The 20,811-nt window shown below is 45.5% G+C and overlaps 1 protein-coding gene across 1 annotated transcript in view; it reads right to left on the bottom strand.

Annotated features, from left to right (window-relative positions):
• UBE2O (ubiquitin conjugating enzyme E2 O) overlaps positions 1 to 20,811 on the bottom strand; it is a 111,866-nt gene that overhangs the window by 86,020 nt on the left and 5,035 nt on the right. Inside the window, exon 3 of the mRNA XM_019501610.1 lies at positions 20,683 to 20,811. Within this exon, the coding sequence (XP_019357155.1) occupies positions 20,683 to 20,811 (129 nt within the window). The remainder of the gene's footprint in view (positions 1 to 20,682) is intronic.

Raw genomic sequence — 20,811 nt, 5'->3', positions numbered from 1 at the left:
GTAATGCTTGTGTAGTGGTGCGTCATTTTAATTGCAAAAAAATGTGGAATGGTGGGGGGGGTAGTTAAATCCAAAATGCTCTGATTAACAAAGAATTTGCTATTCTTAAACAGAAAAAAAACAAGATCTTTGTTCATTCATACATACATACATACATACATACATACAGTGTTTCGGGGAATACTCTAGGTACCAACAGGGAGAAACCCAGTACTTCAGGTCAGGGACATCAGAGACAGCTTGTGGAGCAGATTAAGCTGGCAGAGCCTTCTCACCAGCCTGCAGTGTTGCCCGTAGGTCTCTAACCAGCACCATGCACCACCTGCAGAATGCACAAACCTGGCCCTGCACATGGTATACAACGCTGGCTCCGGTGCATGTGGCACCTGTGCTGGACCAGCTCTGCATGCTAGATCTGGGGCCAGCCTGGATCAGACCCTGGAGCCAGCATTCAGGACTGAGGCTGGCATGTATAGCCCAGGTCACGTGGGACTGCAGCCAGTGCTCAGGCTGCAACTGGGTTTGTCTGGGACTTGTACTGCAAACAGCACCAATGGGAAGCCAGCTTGTGGGCTTAATCCCACCCATGGACCAGCCCCACACCTCTCAGCTAGTCCACAGGAAGACCCTAGCATCCAAAGAGCAGAAAACCCAGCTTAAAACAGGTCTGCAAAGGCCCACGGGTCAAAAAAAACTGACTGATGGCTCACCCTTATCGCCAACATCTTAAACTCCATTTGAAATAATCTGAACTCTTCTCCCAAAAGAAGAGAGATAAGAATGGGCCATGGAGGCTTGAAGGGACATAGATCTTGGCATGGGGAAAAGAGCATGAGGACACCAAGCCCCTGATAAGGAAAAAATGGGAGACCAACCCTGTCATGAGGGCAGGGAGTTCCCGAAATGCAGGAGGATGGGTGGCACATGGGGACTTGACAGGGGAAGATGGAAGGATGCAGGGAGCTCAGCCTATGGAAGCAGTGTGCTACCGTTTAGAAAGTCAAATAGGAACAGAAAAGCCAATCTAGGAATACTGGGAATATCCAGGAACTAAAAGAGTCTCACCCTACAGTCTTTTCCTACTACACATCAATTGGAGGAGATTTATGCCATGAATGTTGGAGATCTATGCCATGAATGACATTCCAGGTCTCTGGCATGTGGTCTTGTTTCCTGCCTTACTGTTTTTAGCAGCCCCAGCTTGTGGGATGCACTGACCACCACCTGATGCTGGAAGCTGCGGCCTAGTTTCAAGAGTATTGGTGCCAACAAGAATCAACTTTCCCCCCAAAAAACCTACACAACCAACTGAACATCTTCCAAAATGTTTTGGGACTCTTCATTCAAGGGGCTGTTACATAATACCAGTAAACCAACATACCGCTTTCTAGGACAGGGGAGAGAGATTGAGACAATGCTCAGAAGCAGCATTCAGGCTGAGAGACTTTGCAAAATATCTACTAGCCTCAAGTCTCTGAAGTCCCCAGGAAACAAGCTCTCTCCAGGTTGCCTCTAGACTTTCCCTGGTCCACAGCCCTCCCTTGGAAACCAGCATGAGGGAGTTCGTGGCAAACTCTATGAGAAGTGATGGAGTCAGCTATGTGAATACCAGCCTGCTCAGGACTTCCCCGAGGCCAGCAATTCTCAATCTTGTTTGACTCATGGTATCTCTCAAAGTGCCAGCTTCTACATTTCACTTGTTTCTTGACTACAGAAAAAGAAAGAGTAATTCTTCTGTTGGAAACTCAGAAAAACCAAACCACGTCAGAATGTTTCAGGCACTCTAGATTCTTGTGCAAAATCTCTGTTCATCTTGTGAATCATGTAGGTGTCTGCATGCCAAACAGCAATGTTGTGTAGCGTACCACAGCACCTTTAAAAGGATGCCGCATCTTCCAGTGAGAATCATGGACCTAAGCCTTCTCATAGCAGGTCTCCTGCCTGCAAACCCCTGTTCCTAGCAGACTCAAATTAGATTACAAAAAGAAACCCGAGATGCATGTTGCTGACCTTTCTCTACAAGCAATGCACTGGATATGCCAATTAGCTGGACAGGATGACTGAGCTGGAGAATTTACCTTCATGGGCTACTGCAAATGTTGAACACTGCAGCTCGAGGAATGCAGGGCTCTCACCAGTTCCCTGGCTATACTTACCTCCCAGTGGTCTCCCCCAGGATGTGCGTGCTACCAAAAATCCAGTCTCATTCCAACTGCTTTGTGCTAAGACAGTTACAGGAGTTCAAAGATTAGAGCATCTGCCCCATAAAAAGCTGCCCTGCATGACCATGCAGGCACTAATCAGAAATACTGCTATCATCTGAAGAGAAAGCAGCGGGCGGGGGAGGGACGGGACAAAAAACAAAGTTGAAGCCCATGCATCATAGTGGAAGAGATTGAATTAAAATCTAAAATGTGCATGGTGCGTTTTCAACGTGAACGCCAATTAAAAAAAATTAATAAAATCACAGAATATGTTACTTTAACATGATATTGAAGCTACTGCCATGTTCACTATGCCAGTGTAAGCCATAAATTCAACTGAAAGTTTCTTTCATTACTGCGAAAGGAAGCCCGTAGGTTCAGAATTGAAACTCATGTCTAAGCTAACACTTTGGCTTTAACTCATGCCACTGAGAACAGAACAGAAAGCCACAGTATGGCTAAAAAAAAGAGGCCAGAATCTAAGCTTGGACTTTTCCCAAAGTTTCAAAGATCAAAATTGAAAAATTTTGAGAAGGCTGTCTCTCACTTTTGCATTCTCTTCCATTACCTATAGATGCACATAGAGTTTCTTAGGAACAAGTTGTTCTCATTAGTTTTTAAACCTTCCACTTAGAAGCACAATAAAAAAAGAAAACCAATAGATTATCCAGTCCCCATTGAAGATGGCAGGCTGTCCTGAACTGAGGTGGAGCTGGGTACTGAAGTGGCAACACTTAAAAGGAGCTGCAGACAGAATAGCATCAGTACTGTTGTACATGGCACTGGCAATACCTGGACAGTGGCAGACAGTTTGTCGCCCACATTCAGGATGATAACTTCAAACTAGAGAACGTGAAGCGACGTGCGGAACCAACAGCTTATCATACAGAAGGCTAAAGAAAGGCTTAAAGGAGCTATAACTGTTCAAAGGGGAAGGGAAAAACCAGGAATCTAAATGCTAAAGATGGAGAAGGTAAATGGCAACACTGGCATAAGAATAAAGGTGCACAAGAGTAGTCATAAAGATATTTAGATTGGATATCAAGTCCCATAAGAGGGCTGAGGCTCTGGAACAGCCTTCTAGAAGCACTAGTATGGGTGAGCAACCTCAAAGATTTTGGAATAGAACCAGACACATTTTTGTATGGACCTAACGGATTTACCCAAATCCAAGACTACTTTGAATTTCAGATGACCCCTCAATAATTAAATTCTAGACATGGAAAACTTCTAAATTTGTTATACTTTTTCATGTCTAGACTCTAATTATTGGAGGGCTGTCTTGAATTCATCGTCCCACCACTATAACAGGGAAAGCAGCAGCAAGGGGGGGGGGGCAGTTTAAGTGGCCTAAGCCATATCCCCTGCTCCATCCCCCCAGTGCCTCCATGCTCCAGCCTCCCTCACTCCATGGTGATTGCTCCCCCACAACACCTGCCCCTGCCCCTGCCCCTCCCCCTCGTCTGCACACCCCTGCGTTTGCCCCAACTGTGTGCTCCATGTCGCAGGCCACAGCAGGGCCTGGACCCAGGGCCACAGAGGGTAAGCAGCAGCAGCAACATGGGGGGGGAGAGGAGGGGCAGCAGACACAGTGGGGGGAGGCAGCTGCTACTGCAGCTCCAACTCCAACCTTGGGCTGGAACCGGAGCCAGAGCAGCTGCCTACCTTCCCCAACCTGTACCCAAATCTAAGACAAGGGGTTCCTCTTCCCCCACCCCCCGCAAACTGAAGAGTGGAGGGGGGGAAATTTTCGTCTCAGATCTGTGTAAATACAGTATACAATCTTATGTCTTGCAGTAGGGAAAGATCGGACTCAGACACAAAAGGTCCCTTCCAGTCCCGTGCTAGTAAGGGGCAATGCTTCGAGAGCCGATTCTACCTCAATTTGTACCTCACCCGCCTTGTAGCATTTTCACCATCCACACTCCTTGGCCTTTTATGCTGTGTGTAGCTGTGAATAATGGGAAACTGCACACTAAAGTGAAGAGCCTTGAGAGTGGTGGCAGAGGATGCCCCTGGGGCAACTTCACAACCACACATTTCCAGGCTTGCCTGGCACATATCTGCCAGAGTGGTTAGGCCGGGCGTGCTTGGAAGGAACCCTCCTCGGGAACACCAGCCATGCAGTGTTGACATGGTCTCAGACTGCCCGTTACTCTCACACAGGTAAAAAAAACCCCGAGTTTCTTTCGCTTCCCCTGCGAGGGGCTGGGAACTCAGCCCGACAGCACGAGGCAAGTCCCACAGCTGGGCTCAGTTCCCAGCAGCTCAGCCCTGGGGAACTGAGCCCAGTGGGAAGAAGCATCTCCTGCCACCAGGCTCAGCTCCCAGCAGCTCGCAGCCCCATGGAAGTCAGCCCGGTGGCAGGAGGTGCTGGCCCTGCCCGCCTTCCACCATGGGGCTGAGCTCCATGGGGCTGGCGGAGCCGATCAGAGCACAGCCCTGGTTCTCCCGTCTCCCACCACCCGGCTGGCCGCTTTGAAATTTGAAACGTTTTGACTGCCCTTGTTTTGTTTTGAGGCCGTTTTGAAGCCCTTTATTTCGATTTTGCTGTTTCTAGCTCAAAATGAGTCAAAACAGTGTTGAAACGAAACAGCCAGCAAAGCTTTGCACAGCCCTAGTGCTCAACACTAAGCATAATGTGGCAGATTTACACTGCATGCTAGGAGAGATGGCCTATGAAGAACAATTCCCCAACCCCACAATCAGCTAAACAGAGGAAGTTTCTAGCCTTGGTGACCTGAAGGGCAGATAAGCAAATTCAGCCGCATATGTCAGTGGTTATGGGGGGTGAATAGGTGGTTAACTATGCCGACGAGTGCACCACTGCACAAAATCTTACTGTGCTGTTTTTATGGAAACGATGAAAAAGCGAGTGGCAATAAGTCTGAGGCTTTGGTGTCTCTATAAAGAGAGCGTGCATAGCCTTCAGTAGCATTGACAGATGTATTTAATAGAAACACCAGCTAATGAACTGGGAAGAAGCTGCAGAGAATGGAGATGCTTGGGGGGTCAGCAGTAAAACAAATGAGGTTCTATTATTACCTCTCTCAGTGCTTCCTATGCAGCAGGGTCTCTCAAAAGTGATGCTGGCCTTTAAATTTCTCCCTTCCTCCTTTGTCATTTTGTCCGCTCTTGTACACTAGAGCCAGGAAGAAGAACCTCATATGTCCTCTGAGCTCTTCTGGACATAGAGAGATAACAAGCAAAGAGTTTTGCTCTAATGACTATGATGTCCCCCCCAGTTCCTACGTACGTACACCTGCTAAAATCAACTGAAATATTTCAGCTAAACCTGTGACATCTCCCACCTTCTGAGACTGAAGGTGCATCCACCACACACCAAGCAAGAGACTGGACTGCAATATATGTAGGCAGATATGAAATGGGTTTAACCCAGGCAGCAACAAAACCACAATTGCACAGATTCATTTCACTGCTACTGGCACCTGAGCAAATAGGATGACAGCTAGCACAGGTCTTTTTTTACCTGTACTGCAGCCACCTGTTTAATTGAAGTGTACATACAGCAGTTACTGTCAGAGAGCTGGCTTGTTTTTGGCATTCTGAAAACCTCCTTTAGCCACATACAAATTTTAGAAGCAGATCAACTTGAGGAAGGGCCTTCTGAGATGACTTTTTTGGCTAGTAAAGTAAGGTTCTAGCTAAGCTTCTAGAAATGCTGTGGCAGAGGAATTTCTCCCTCCCCTTAAAGGATGCCAAGTAAACCAAGCTATAGACTGCACCTCTACGCACCCTGGATTGTACAGTCCAATAACATTTCAGAATAACGATATTTATATGTTTACCTAAAATTTCCCTTCCTGGAGCAATAAGGTCTACAGACTGCTTCAGTGGGTACTTTCAGTCTGTCCACAGCAAGGAAGCGCCCCCCACAGGATGTGTTCCAGTTGGGAAAATTTCTACTGGCAGGATAATTCAAGTCTATTTTCTTAAATTGCAGACTGTACTAATTATATTGGAGGGAAAGCCATGATGATTTCTCCTACTACACAGAGCAGGAACTGCCCCAAACAACACACGTTTGAATCTTTGCAGGTCAATTTACCTTTTTATTTGGCTGCTTTGCCTCCAGGGCAGGCTAGATTTGTAGACTTTATTAAATCAATCAGAGGAAGGCTTCTGATAACCAGAGGTAAAGTCTTCCTATTTTTCTTCATGCTAGAGTCCAAAGATCCATTACAACAGGATTTACACAGTAGTGAAGGCCGAGCAAGGTGAGAATCAGGCCCATTCTTCAAAGCTGCAAGCCTACCAGCTTCTTCTGGGTATCAGGGGATGAACAAAAGTGGCCTTGGCTAATGACTTTAGGATCATGGTAAAAAATTTGTTGAATGTATGTATTCAAAGCCACAGGGTTGCCTAACAAATCTCAGTTAAGGAGGATTATAAATATGCTTCCAGGACTGACAGTACTAATAAATGGAAGAAAAAGGTATTTCTTGAACTTATTTTGAACACAAATGCTGTGAGGGAGGTCAGGAGGACTATCACTGTGAATTGGAAACACCGGGCTTCAAAGAAAGCAAGCTCCCAGTTTTGAGAATAGAAGAGCTACGCTGAGGGAGAAAAAAAGTCTCCCCGAAACGCACTTTAGGACACTGCTGGGAATTATCATTGAGCCAAAATACCAGCTGGCTGTTTGAAATAAAATGAAACTTCCTTCAGAACGCTTCTGCATGAAGCGCACCCGAGCCAAGAGACAGGACTGGGTAGGAGGGAATACGTTCCCATGCTGGCAGTGGTCACTAGTTCGATTCTGCAGCAAAGGGGGTAACAGGACGGGAGGGGGGACATGGACTTACTGTGTTCACGCACAATTGTAGCCATCATAGCTCTACCAACAACTGAGCGTCAAAACCAGCTGATCTTCCAGGACATCGAGGCTCTCGCTCTACTTCTTTGATTTTAGAAACAAGTAAAGACCCTTCCAGAAATTAAGAACATGAAACCAGGACCATCTAGAAGCTACATGTCACTGAACACATTTCTAATCCAGAGCATGAGCCAACCTTGCAAAATTGCCAGGAATATTTACTAGACCACAAGAGGTGTCCTTGCCCACACTGTAATGGTGACTGGTATTAAGAAGAAAAGTTCATGCAATAGCTTTAGATTTTTTCACTTAGGTGAATAACTATTCATAACAGATCCAAACCCCCAGAACAGCAAAGATATCCAACAAAACTAGAGCACTTACTACAATCATGAAATGGCAACACTCTGAGCATATGCAGCATGCGATTAATTAATAATGGACATTGAGGGAGAAGGGATCACATGCCTAGCGAAGCTCTGTCCTCACTGATGATTTCAGTAAATGTGCCTACCAGGCATGTGTGTTAGGTGCAGGTTCCAGGTTTTTATCATCATGCCTACCCCAGCTTAAAGACAGTCTTAGTCTCATCGACAGAATACTTAACACATCAGCAGGCCAGCTATGTTAGCATTCCCAACACAGCAAGCACCAGCTGACTGAACTAACATCAGCAACAATGAGAAATTTTTGCAATAACTTTCCCCGTAGAAATGGCCATACAGATCCCACAACATTAACAAGTAGAAAGCGCTTTGAACAGAAGCGCTACATAAGCCCCAAGTATTGTTAGCAGCAGAGAAACGGCACCATTGCTTAAAACAACAATTCATATATGGAATCTTTTATCCATGAATTAAAACAATGGCTTTTGAAAGATAGGTATAATCAGTCATGATGAAACTAATTCCAGATCCTCTAGTGCTAATGTATTTTATTATTACAAAGGCTTATCTTCCACTAACTATAATGGAAATGCTGCCCAGTTCTTCCAATTTAAATTTATTAAGAAACACAAAACAGGCAGTTACCTTGCAATTAATAGTGCTCTTCCCACCTGGCCACCTTGTCCGTCTCTGAGCCCCATTCTTACCTGAGAGAAGAGTTGGTACCATCCCAAACAGGTAGGAAGTGCTTATCAGCGATCACCTAGACTGCATTTCGTGTATGCTAACTAGGGAGCTACACACAGCACCAGTGTTGTGATTTTACAGCATATAATAATTACTGCTTAGTGGAGCAGTGATACAGCTACCTCCAGTCTGCCAGACTCAAGGGACTGTAACTAAAAGCTATGAGACAATACATCACAAATACAGAATGAGCAGAGGATCCCCGCTACAAACTTATTATTGAGAAAAGAAATCAAACTAATTGAATGATAGGAGCTGTGGGTAAGCTTTCGGGAAAAGGAAAGGGAGTCACTGTCTCACCACCCTCAGGTTGTTCAACCATTTCACCCCAGGGACGCATGTTGACAATGGAGACCAATAAAGCAGAAGTACTGACTTTAAAAGCGGAGTCCCTGAAGCAGGGAACAAACCCGTATTTATAGTTTTAAATAAGTGGCACCAGGCAAAAAGAGCTTGCTGTCAAGGGGTGGGTGACTGTTCAGAGCTGCTGAAGAACTGAGCCACTTGGTTAAAGTTAGACCCCAAAGTATCTGGCTTGGAAAGTCCTGGCCCAAAGCTGAAAAAAGAAAAACAAGCAAATGAACTGCCCAGTTTCGTGCTTATCTGCCCTTACCCATAGTACCTCTCTCAGCATTTGTGTACCCTCAATGAGAAGCCTCCCACACAAGCAGCAGAGAAAGGGGAACAAGGCCAAGAGACAATTTACATTAGCTTATAATTATTCATTGGCTTGTTAATACCAACGAAGTGCTTGGCCTTGTACAAGGTCATGCTTCACAAGGAGATTACCAACTGATGTCCTCTCTCCATCAGCTCCACACTCTCATTACTAAGGATGCCAGCAACATATGAATGCTCACACAGTATTTCCCATTAGTATCCATGTACATACGTGTACCCACACACTCCCTGAAAAGAATATGTTAAGCTTAAAACTGAGAAGGGTTTCTTTAAAATATGCCGTGTTAGGAGGATTTGAAAACAATACATCTTCACCTGTTATCTTGAACTGGTACCTTTCACCTTAATCTACTTGGAGGAACAGATAGCCTAAGAAAGGGGAAAGAACACTGCCCACCGCCTTAAAACCTTTAATAAAACCACCAGAGCGCCCCAAAGGATGACGAGATCGAACAGTCACAAACTCCTCCATGACCATTTCAGCCTGGACATAAGGAAGAATTTCTTTACTGTCTGAGCCCCCAATGTCTGGAACAGCCTGCCGCCGGAGGTGGTTCAAGCACCTACTTTGAACACCTTCGAGAGACATTTGGATGTTTTTCTTGCTGGGATCCTATGATCCCTGCTGACTTCCTGCCCCTGGGGCAGGGGCTGGACTCGATCTTCCAAGGTCCCTTCCAGCCCTAATGTCTATGAATCTATGAAATATGCTGCAGGAAAAAAGCCATTAACTTAACAGTTTCTCCTATCAAAGCAGTTTGCTTCATTAGTGTCCAAAATACATTTATAGATGCATCTCCCTATCCCCATCTATTAAAAATAGAGGATTTTTTTTCCATGTGGTAGTTAAATGTGCAAAAAGAATGTGTCACTTCCTCTACAGAGCCAAAGCAATTCCTTATGGGAACATACCTGTAATAAAAAAACACCACCAGTCTGGAGAAAAAAAATGCTCAATCCCACTTTCATTGCCGCAAAGACACAGTCCCATGCACAACAAGCTGCCACACTTGATCTGGGAATGAAGGCAAGCTACAGATAATACAAGATATTGAGCTGGGGCACTGCAGTATCAGTGAGGGACAGTCGCACCCTGGGCTACCCCCTCTATGTCAGGGAGAGGCCCTAAACTGAAAGACGCAATGCAACAATTTCACCATTTTCCATCTAATAAGCTTTCTTTTGGTGCTTAACTTAATTTAGGCCCTTTCATTCTTGCCAGATTGTGTCCAAAATAACTGTGCTCTACATACAAGAGGCTCCTCTTTCAAGTTTTCATTTGTCCCAGGTATTATTCTCACTCTTCCCTAGAGCACTGGAGTGTTGCTTTCGGACAGCTACCATGTTTCACACCGCTGGTAGCCACTGTAATTTTGTGTGCGTACTTTATTAAGTATGTAGAATTGACAGGAGGGAAAAATTTGAAGAGATATCTGTCAACTGGAAAATGATATTTGACTAAACATGTTGTAGCTCCTATAGACATCAGCAGGGACCCGGGTTTTCCGTTTCTTATGGAAAATGAAGAAAAATGTGGATTTTCCCCTTTGGACAAGGAAAAGGCAGGGGGGACCCATGCCCCCCCGATGTGCCCAGGGCAGGCTGCCCGCTGCAGCTCCGCTACCCGCTGCTCTCCTGCTGGGCTGCGGAGGGCCCCAGCAGTGTGACCTGATGTAGCAGGGCAGAGCTGGGCCACGTGGGGAAGCTCCTTGCCACTGCTCTGTGCTGCCCTAGTGAGTAGGCTCCTGTGCACACAGCAGCACCAGGGGCAGCAGCGTGGAGTTGTGCCCCTCACTGCTGCTGCATGGGCAGGGGATGTGCTGCCAGGGCAGCGTGGAGGTCACAGCAGCAATGAGCTTCTCTGCGCAGCCCCTCTCTGCCTTGCCCAGTTGCACCTGCTGGGCTACAGAGGCCCCAGGGGAGGGCAACAGGGCAGAAGCCTGCCCCCACCCCAAGCACAGATCAGCACACAACAGCAGGGAGCCATCACACCCCCCACCTAAGCCTGCAGCAGGCGAGGGAGCTGGGCTCTGCTCCCGTGCAGCAGCTGCCACTTCCTCCCAGGGGCAGGGGGCTGTGGACCCAGGACCTGTAGCCCTGGCAGCTGGGGGCTCCCTCTCACAGGGCTGGGGGAGGCAGGAAGGAGTGAGGGGCCTTTCATTTTAATCATAGATTTGGGAGGGTTTAAATCAGAGAATTTGCGGGCGGGGGGGGGCGGGGTTTAATCAGGAAAAACCCGAATCCCTGGTAAATCTCCAATAGCACCACTGACAAAAATATTAACAAAAACCAATCTATTTTGCACATTTGATAGCACTGCCTTTCCAGCTGGTTTTACCGTGTCCTCCGAATGCTCAGGTTATCCCTTTCTAAAAACAACCGTAGACCATCAACAGGTGAGCAAAGAAACCCTTCTACCCTAACAATAATGGATTTCCTTTTTAAATGACAGCACTACTTAAGGAGTATAATACACAAATTGAGCTTTGCTGAGGTTACACCAACTTCACCTTGGGAACAGTTCTTAAAGAAAAAGCTATTGCATCAGCTTGAGCAGTTGCACAAAGTCCCTGGTAATTAAGAGCAGGCTTCCAGGCAGACCTGTAAAGAAATAAGCAGGTGTGATAATGACAGCAAATAGGATCCTTACTACTTGAGAGAGAGCACTTGAAAAACAGTTAGTTTGTTTTAAGAAAGGGAGACTACTGATTACTACCGAGTCAAAAACATTTTTTAAGAAAAATATTTCTTTTCCCCAACCTGTATTAGAGACCAGTAATATATAGGAAAAACTACCAGCTGTTTCCATATCAAGTGCTGTCACATGTACAACGTAAAGCAGTGAGAGAGCAAATTTTAAAAATGTATTTATATTACTAATGTCTCTCTTTCAGTTCTTAGGTGTCAGGTGCAACCGTAGGTATAAACACGTATTTTCTATCCTGATCATCAAGAAAATAGAAGCGCATAGTAAAAAAGGGAACAGGCACAGTGGAAACAATGAAGCAGGTTCTTCCTAGCTAGCTAGCATATAGGAAGGTGTTGTCAATGTTCAGAGCTTTTGAAATCCCACAGGTAATTAAAACAGTCAAACAGTCAGGTGGGATGGGGCTTTTAGCTTTGCAAATGTCAGTTATTACGGCTGTTTCCAGCATCAACACAGACACCAAAATGTTCAAAATAACGTTTCTTTTTTCTCAAGAGAGGAGGGGCCTAGGGAAAGCAGAGGTGGGCAAGTAAAATCTTGCACTCAAAAGGAATCTGGCAGAAAAATCCTGGTGTTCGAGCTGTCTGCAACACCCCAAGAGAGAGAGCAACCTTCTCCATGCTGTTTGAAGGTGCTCGTCTGTGGAGGTCAGCACCCTGACTTGTACAATGTCAATGAAAAAGAAGAATCGCTGATGAAATCATAGAAAATTAGGGCTGGAAGGGACATCACAAGGCCATGTAGTTCAGCCTCCTGCTCCACAACCTGTCTAGGCAGCTTGTTCTGATGAATAACCACCCTCATAGTGAGAAAATCCTCCCTAATCTCCAACCTGAATTTCCTCTGCTGCAGTTTGAGACCATTGTTCCTAGTCCTGTCCCCTACGGCCACAGAGGTGCTCCGTGATTCTCCACCAGGACACTGCGAGAGCCTTAAGGGTGCCATGCAACACGAGCACCGTTCAGTGTGCAAACAGTTACACGAAGAGCAAGATAAACCAGAGATTTCAAATAGGAATCCAGAATGTGTCAAAAGCATTCTTACCTGTTGTGATCTTTCCAAGTTCTCTGCAAGAAAAGAACTGCTCTACTATTTTTTCATAGTGAAAAAAAAAATGAGTAAAAGCTAAAAAGTTTTGGGGGTGTTGGTTATAGCCATGTTGGTCTAGGGACATAGACAGACCAGGTTCTTTGGGTAGACGTGATGCCTTTTATTAGGCCAACTAAATAGTTGGAAAAATTTGTTCTTTGCAAATTCTCTGGCACAAGCACCCTTTTTCAGGCATAGGGACACTTTTTCTATGCCTAAAGAAGGATGCTTGTGGCTGAAAGCTTGCAAAGAACAATTCTTCCAACTATTTAGCTGGGCTAATAAAAGGCATCACAGTTACCCAAAGAACCTTATAAAGCTAAGAGCTGGCATTTTCAGAGGGGTACCTTGAGTCTAATGAAGGGTATGGTGTGTTTTGAGTCTGAAATGGCTGAGCGCCACTGGTCTGCCTTCAACCTCATTTATAAATACTTTTAGGAATTTGATGACTTATCAAATAATACTTGCCAACCATTTCCCCACTTGCCTGACCATTAAATAATCCTAGTTCCTTCAACATTTCCTCAGAATTTACATTTTCTAGGCCCATAATAGGCCTAATAATTTTGGTCACTCTCTGCTGGACCCTTTTCAATCTGTCCATATCTTTATTTATTTATTTTATATATCTAGGACCCAAACTGGCCACAGGCAAGTACTCCAGGTGAGGCCTCACTCATGCCAAACAGCGCAGAAGAATAACTTCCCTTGATTTGCAAGTAACATTCCTGTTAATACAACCCTGTTAGCTTTTCTTCCAGTAAAAATCACACCGCTGGCTCATATTCAGCTTCTGGTCCATTGTAACATCACTCCCCCCTCCTCCCCCCCCAGTCCTTTTTCTGCAATACTGAAGCCTAAACCAGTGGTCTACAAAGTGGGGTGTACGCACCCCAGGGGGTGCGCAAGACAATCCACTGGGGTGCCGGAAGAAAATATTAGAACTTCTATTTCTATAAATATACATATATCGGGGGTGCATGCTCAAAAATTTTTTTTTATTTTTTTTTTTTTTATACTGATAGAGGTGCGCAATCAAAACAGTTTGGAGACCACTGGCCTAGACGATTATTCCCCTGTCTGTATTGGGGAAGATGGTCAAGGCAAAAAGCACACACATCAATGACTGGCAAGATTTTCCCCCATTTGTCTTGCAGGTCAATTAAAAAAAACCAAAACATAATTATTTTTACTGTTCAACAATCATGGGAGCTTAGCTGATCTCAGATGCAGTTAATACCCAAGACATCACAGTGAACACAGCTAACTTTCAGCTCCAAGGTTGGCACTGGAAAGAGATGCTGCATCTCAACACATCTGCCAGATTAAAGTTTTAAATAAAGATTATGGCTAGACCTGGCATAATCGTGTGGATTTCATAGTATGCCTATTGACCCACCATGTTCACACTAGAATTCATGTTAGTATCTGCTCCTCCAAGGCTGTATACCCTTCTCCTGCTGTTACTCAGATGTTTGAGATCCCTGGAGGTTTACAGGATTTCATTTTATAAAAAAATACTTATGATGATCCTCAAGACTATGTTGTCAGAATCAAACGAATCAAAGTCCTCAACCCGCAGAGCAAAATGGAAAATTAAGTCAAGGGCAAGTAACCTTGCAATGGATATTCAGAGGATTGGAACAGGTTATCCATTAAAGTGATTCAATTTTACAGAGAACTGCAAAAATTCCAGTAATCCTTTTGCTCTTCTCCTGTCTCTAACCGCTGTGAATGTCAGGTGGTTTCAAAGAAATCCCTCGAGACACTGACTGAAATGTCAAAAGCAAGAGGAGAGTTAAGATACAGCTTCTCCGCTCAATAAATACCAATATTAATGGTTTAGGGCATTAAATTTGTGTGCAGCTTCAGAACTACAATTCTGCACGGTCATCAGCCTTTATTCATGGCTCCTGACGACGAATTATACTTCTGTGAGCTAGAACCTGTTGAAAGCTAAATGCTTGGCATCTGTGAATTTCTAGACAGAAATCGTATTGTTTGGCTTTGAAGATGAAAGGTTTTGCAGACTCTGGATGTTTTCATCCACTCATGTTTATGCAACATGTACTGTCTAGCTATGATTAGCACCTGAACAGCCCATACGAGAGCCTCCAAATGGGACTGCACAGAAACAATGGATAGCTCAAAAGGATCTATGGGGTTCTGGTTTTTCCGCCAGGGGATGTGGGGAATAGGGAAGGAGTACGAGGGGGCTCAAACTTTAGCCTTCCAGGTGTAACAGACATGGTCGTGTCATGCTGTCCTCTTGTCCTTGTCATACATCAGCAACATTTTCTACACATCTGTCCCCACTACTAGAAATTTGGGGTTGAAACCATCAAGATTCTTCTACATCCTGTAGCATTAGCGCTGCCTAAAGCCAACAGATGCACCTCACAGGATGAGATCCTCATTATCAGTTCATGTAACACTGTAAACACAGGTGCTTGGTCCTGAAAGGTATAGTTTATGATCAAGTAAGAAAGAAACTGAAAGAAGTCTGCACAAATATTCACCAGCAGAGCAGACATACTTATTCTGCACGCAGCACTGTACCTAGACTCCTGGCAGCCCTGGGCAAACTTTTAGTATCGGGACCCCTTAGCAAGAGATGATGATGATGATGATGATAATAATAATTACTATTATTATTATTACTATTTTCACCATTTTCAGGGCCCCTTTCTGTCTGGGCCCTGGGCAGCTGCCCAGTTCGCCAATGCCTGTGTCAGGCCCTGCCTGCATGATGCTGATGTGGAGCCACATTTAAGCCTACACAAAATGTACACAATAAAATCCAAACCATGAGGAACCTGGAAACTATGTGGGACTCGTTTCTTTAGAAAGAGCATTTGCCTGCACCTATTCTCCTATTCATGAGTCAGCATTTGAGGTCAAGAAATTTTAGCAATGAACAGTGGGAGGGAACAGAAGGCCTGTGTGGGATGAAGCAGAGCTGGATCTGCAATAAGACTTCTGAAGGCAGCTACTGGAAACAAGTTCTCTCGTTAACAGAGTTGATCAGCCACTGGATTTGCTCTGAAGGAGCCTTGCTAGTGTGAATCAGTTTGCCAGGCCGGTATGAAAGGAACAAAAATGTTTTCAAGCCAGATTGCCTTTTGGTGCTCGGGAAACTAACAAGATGGTAGAGGAAACCTCCAACATAGTTCTGCCACAGTACCACAACCCTGCTATGCCAGTCACAAGAACAAAAGCAGCACCATACTGGGTCAGACCATGAATCCCAGCCCCCTTGCCTTGCTGCCAATACAATGTCATCAGTGTACTCCTGGGCTAGGCAAACAAACTGCTTTACCAGTGCTTTTATGATATACTACATCCAGAGCTTTTTCTATTAAAGCAGCAGCCCAATGTGGAGATTAAAAATGACATACACACACACACACCTACAGTGCTCATTGCTTGAGAAACAGCAGTAACTTATTATCTTTGGGATGCAGATGGATATTGCATCTACCCCATTTATTGCTAAATGTGCCCCGTTTATTACTAATGGAGCAAACGCACCTAGACCATACAGTTGGGTCCCATGAGTAAAAGGTATCAGGCATAAGAATTCCCACCTCTCACATATTTCCTGGACCATCACAGCAACAACTTCACTTCAGCACTAGGCAAGCACATCTCGTGCGGAAAGCACTGTGACCATGAATAAAGGCTGGTTTGCTGTGGGCCCTGAAATAAGCCATTTAAAGTGGCATCCCCGCTGCCCAGATAACTCCTGTGCCCCGGTATCACTATCTCCCTTTGTGAAACTCAGTGTTGGTGAAGAGAATTGAGAAGCTGAGCTGGCAACTGGTAAGAGAAGGAAATGTAGTATTTATGGCAGTTTGTAATCCCTATTCCTATTAAATACACAATGTGTTTTTGCTCACTGCTCCATTGGGAGTATTAAAATATAAGTAACTACTCTTGAGACTTAAGTTAGGTTGGGTACAAAATATTAATACTGCAAAGGCAGCAATGACTCCTCCTCTTTAGGATGACAAACAACGCCCAGCGGAAATGGCAAGAATTCCAATGTGAAGCATGTTTGCAGTTTTACATCAACGAGAAGAACTATTCAGTCTTGAAGAATTTGAAGAAGTGGAGGATAAGCCAGGCCAAGGACAGCATGTATTCCCCCAAATACAAGACTATTTCTGAATAGCCAGAGGAGATTTTTAGATTGTTCTGGCATGCAACACCGCGTGTGGAAGGCAACAAAGGAGTCCACAGAGCCAGGACATTCAAAGTCGGAGAAGAATCTCGCTACAGGATTTAGGATTTGGCCAGGAATGAACAATGTGAACAACTTCTTTTTTCAGGTGGGAGAGCCAGTGAGTTTTCAGTACTGTAGGCCCCAAATTTGGGTATTATGGTATATTAAATGTAGAATGTAACTGGGTTGGATTATAATATTAGTCTACAGCATTACCAATACACAGTGCCACAATATGTTAGCATGGGAAAAGCCAGAAAGTTAGCTAGAAGCGAAAAGGATTAGCACCTTATGCTTGTGCATTTCCCAGGCCATTAGGAAGATTTACTTTGAACTTCGTGGTTTTAGAAGGACTAAGCATGAAGTGCTGCAATTCAGTTTACCTGGCAAGAGTCTAGAGAACAACCTTGCAATTTTCTATACTTATAAGCAATTAGTTATCTGCTGCCACCTTTGCATGAAGTTACAACTTGGGTTTTTCTGCTGTCTCTAAAACCTGATGCTTGCACTTGCCAGCAAATTCCTTACTTTCTTTGCAAAGACTGATGAATTGAGCTTTACGTCATCCGTTTAAAAATCAAGGAACACCCACAGTTCCACATGGCAAAGCTGAGCTGCAGAGCAAGTGACTTGCTCAATTGCATAAGCCACCCGTGGCAGAGCAGGGAAAAGGACTGAAGCTGCTCATTAAAAAGCCTGGGTCTTGGCCACAGGCCTACCTTTGTTCCTTTTCTAGCATAACATGCCAACCAGGAGTTAGGAGAGGAAAGGAGACCGGGAAAAACTGTTCATCTTGTATCCAACATTTTATCAGATCAGCAGTAATTGCGTGAAATAGTTTCTGTGAAAGCAAAATGAGTAGTTTCATCAATAAAGTTGCCACTGAAAGTCTTGTTCAAAACAGTTTAGAAACCTCCCCTATCTTTATTACCAGTTGGTTGCCTAAAACTACTGTAACGGCAATAGTTACCATTCCTCCTTCCCAGCCTGCATTACTGCACTTACACTTTGCATCGTCACGTTTGGACAATGAAAGCCATCAGCTTCTTGTGTATTAGCAAAACCTACAGCATTCAGGTCAGAAGTGGTACACAGTTTTATGAACTGTGAACAGATGTGAAATGAAACACCCTGTAAGGTTTACCAAAATCACAAATGCAGTCCAAACTGTACCAAACAGTCTCTCAGTTTGGTGAGTAGAGGCAAATTTTCAGACGGGGAAGGGCAGGAGGAAGTCAAAGGGATACATCTTCCTAAATTCCTTCAGCACTTTGGAATTCCCCCGACAACACATTTCATCTGTTAAGTCTCTGACCTTCGCAAAGGAAATAGGGCAATAAAAGAGAAAGGAAAAAGGCTACTGATTTAAACAACCCCTTTTGATTTCTCATAGCAAGAGAGCCAAGCCTTCTGCCTATACTGAAGAGAGGAAAAAAAGGTGCCATGAGAAAATGGATACTGCTGTTTTCTACTCAAGGACCCTGATAACGAATCCTAAATTCAAAGCTTCATGCTTTGGGTGCCAAAAATTGATTTAAAAGTTCTTAATTCAGTCATTTTTGAAAGAATTTTCATGTGAAAAGGAACAACTGCCTGATGGACCACAAGTCCAAAAAGGGTTGAAAAAGAAATGCAGAAATACTGTGCATGGTACTAATAGCCTTCTATATTTCATACTGTGTGCCTTAACTGTTCACGTGCCTGGTGATGACAGACCCCAAATTTAGCTCAGACCATTAGCATTTTATGATCCTACCGATTTCTACTAGAATTACAAATGCACTGATTGCTTCAGAAGTCCAGGGAGGATTCTACAGAGGGAGGTCAAAGACTGCGCAGACAGCATCACGCTTGCACTTAGCCCCACAGAGCAGAATACAACCTCTCTGCTGCCAGGATAGCACAGGCCTCCTGTTTTGTTCTGCGTGACGCCCATTCATCACAGACCCCTTTGTATTATGATACAGTGTCCTCTCTCACCCTCTCTTTTGTCTCCCCTGTATTATCAGTCACTGTGTGTAACAATCCCACCACTAGGCTAACTTTGGGAAGTGGGAGCAGTGGAAAAGCAGGCCTCAAAACCTTCTAGCAATGCCTTGCAGCCCTTCTCAAAGACTGGTAAAGGGTCACAACTTTACACAGGCCTGCCTGCCAGCAAGGACCACTGCAGAGAAAAACGGGTAAATCCGTGAATCCACCCTGGTCTAAAACCTTCAGCTGGCCAAACCTAGCACGGACGTCTCACACACTCCATATGAGAAGGAGATACAGGATATACGCTGTACTGGCTTCTACCAAGAGTGGAGAAACTCCTTTATGACCTCTTCACAGTTTAATTCACCTTCACATAGTTTTCAAAGCTTTGGGTGGGGAAAGAAGGGGAGGCTCAGTTTCAACTGAAAAGCCCAGGCTTCCGGGTGGCTGCCTCTGGACTTCGCACCGTCTGTAGTTGAGACACAAGCAGAACCCAACACCAAGTCTGAATGTGTTGGGACCTGACGTGGCTCATTTCCCCCCTCCCAAACACACCAGCGGACACGAGGAACCTGCAGTGCTTCCAAAGGAAATGAGGAATTATTTTAAGCCATGGTGACTCCAGACCACGGCTCTTCTCTGGCTCCCAGCAGCAGCCGTGCAAAGCAGCCCTGTAACTGGGGCACAGGGTGGCTAGGGGGAGTGCCTGCAGGCTTGGCTGGCTGAGGCAGGCCACTGCGGCCCCCGGGATCCCTGTCCCTCACGCACCGAGGCAGCAACCAGCTTCCAAGCAACGTGCCTTTCACTCAGACATGGCTGCAGCCAACGCATGTGCCTGACAGCCAGCCCAGGTGCATGGGGGGGCTGCACACCTGGGGGCAAAACTTGACTTTAGCAGGATACAAGCAGCACTGGGGGGTGCCAGTGACTTTCAGATCCGGGTGGGGCCTAGCCTGGTAACAACGGCAGACGTCACATTGCGCCAGGATTGGGGCCAGGGTGGGGAGCACTATGGGGTGGGGAGGGGTTCTGGGTGCACTTCAATACATGCAAATATATGCATACATCATAATACATTAACTTAATATGTGGATGGGGAGGGAATTCGGGTTGCAGCCCCCACACACGAACACATGCATACTATGCAAATATATACATATATGCCAATGGCCCTATTGAATAAGTAAGTATGAGGGGGTGGGGAGCATGGTTCAGGGTGCAGCCCCCACACACAAATACAGATACTATGCAAAAATATTATGTGCACCAATGTCCCCACTTAATATGCAAATATGAAGGGATGGGGGCGGGGTTCAGGATGCAGCCGCCAGAAACAAATACATAGATAGTATGCAAATATATTATATGTGCTAATATTCCCACTTAACATGCAAACATGAGGGGAGCGGGTTTGGGGTGCAGCCCTCACACATGAAGACATAGGTATTATACAAATATATGAATATCCTCACTTCATATACAAATATGCAGGGATGGGGGATTCAGGGTGCAGCCCCCATAGAGGTGTACACAGATATTATGCAAATATATACAGATATCCCCACTTAATATGGAAAGAAGAGGGGATGGGGCAGTTTGGGGCGCAGCCCCCATACCTTAATACGCAGGCATTATGCAAATACATGCATCTGTGCTAATATCCCCACTTAATAGCAAAGTGGCGGGGACCGGGTGGTCTGGGGCACAGCCCCCACACGAGCACGCAGATATTGTGCCAGACACGCGAGGGTCCCGCTCGACACGCAGACGCGGGCGGACACGCGCGGACCCGCGCCCCGAGGTGCTCACGAGGCGGCCGGGCCGGGCCCCACCTTGGTCTCCTTGACATGCTGCTTGACGCCCTCGGGATACCACTGCACCCGCACGTAGCCGCGGCGCAGGGGGCTGGCTCGGCTCTCGTCCGCGCCGCCGGCCCCGGGCTCGCCCGACTCGGAGCCGCC

Source organism: Gavialis gangeticus, unplaced genomic scaffold (assembly GCF_001723915.1).
Source record: "Gavialis gangeticus isolate Ggan-Ray unplaced genomic scaffold, GavGan_comp1, whole genome shotgun sequence".
Taxonomy (NCBI): Eukaryota; Metazoa; Chordata; order Crocodylia; family Gavialidae; genus Gavialis; species Gavialis gangeticus.
Note: the sequence above shows the minus strand (reverse complement) of the source record. Positions and strands in the feature narration are given on the sequence as shown.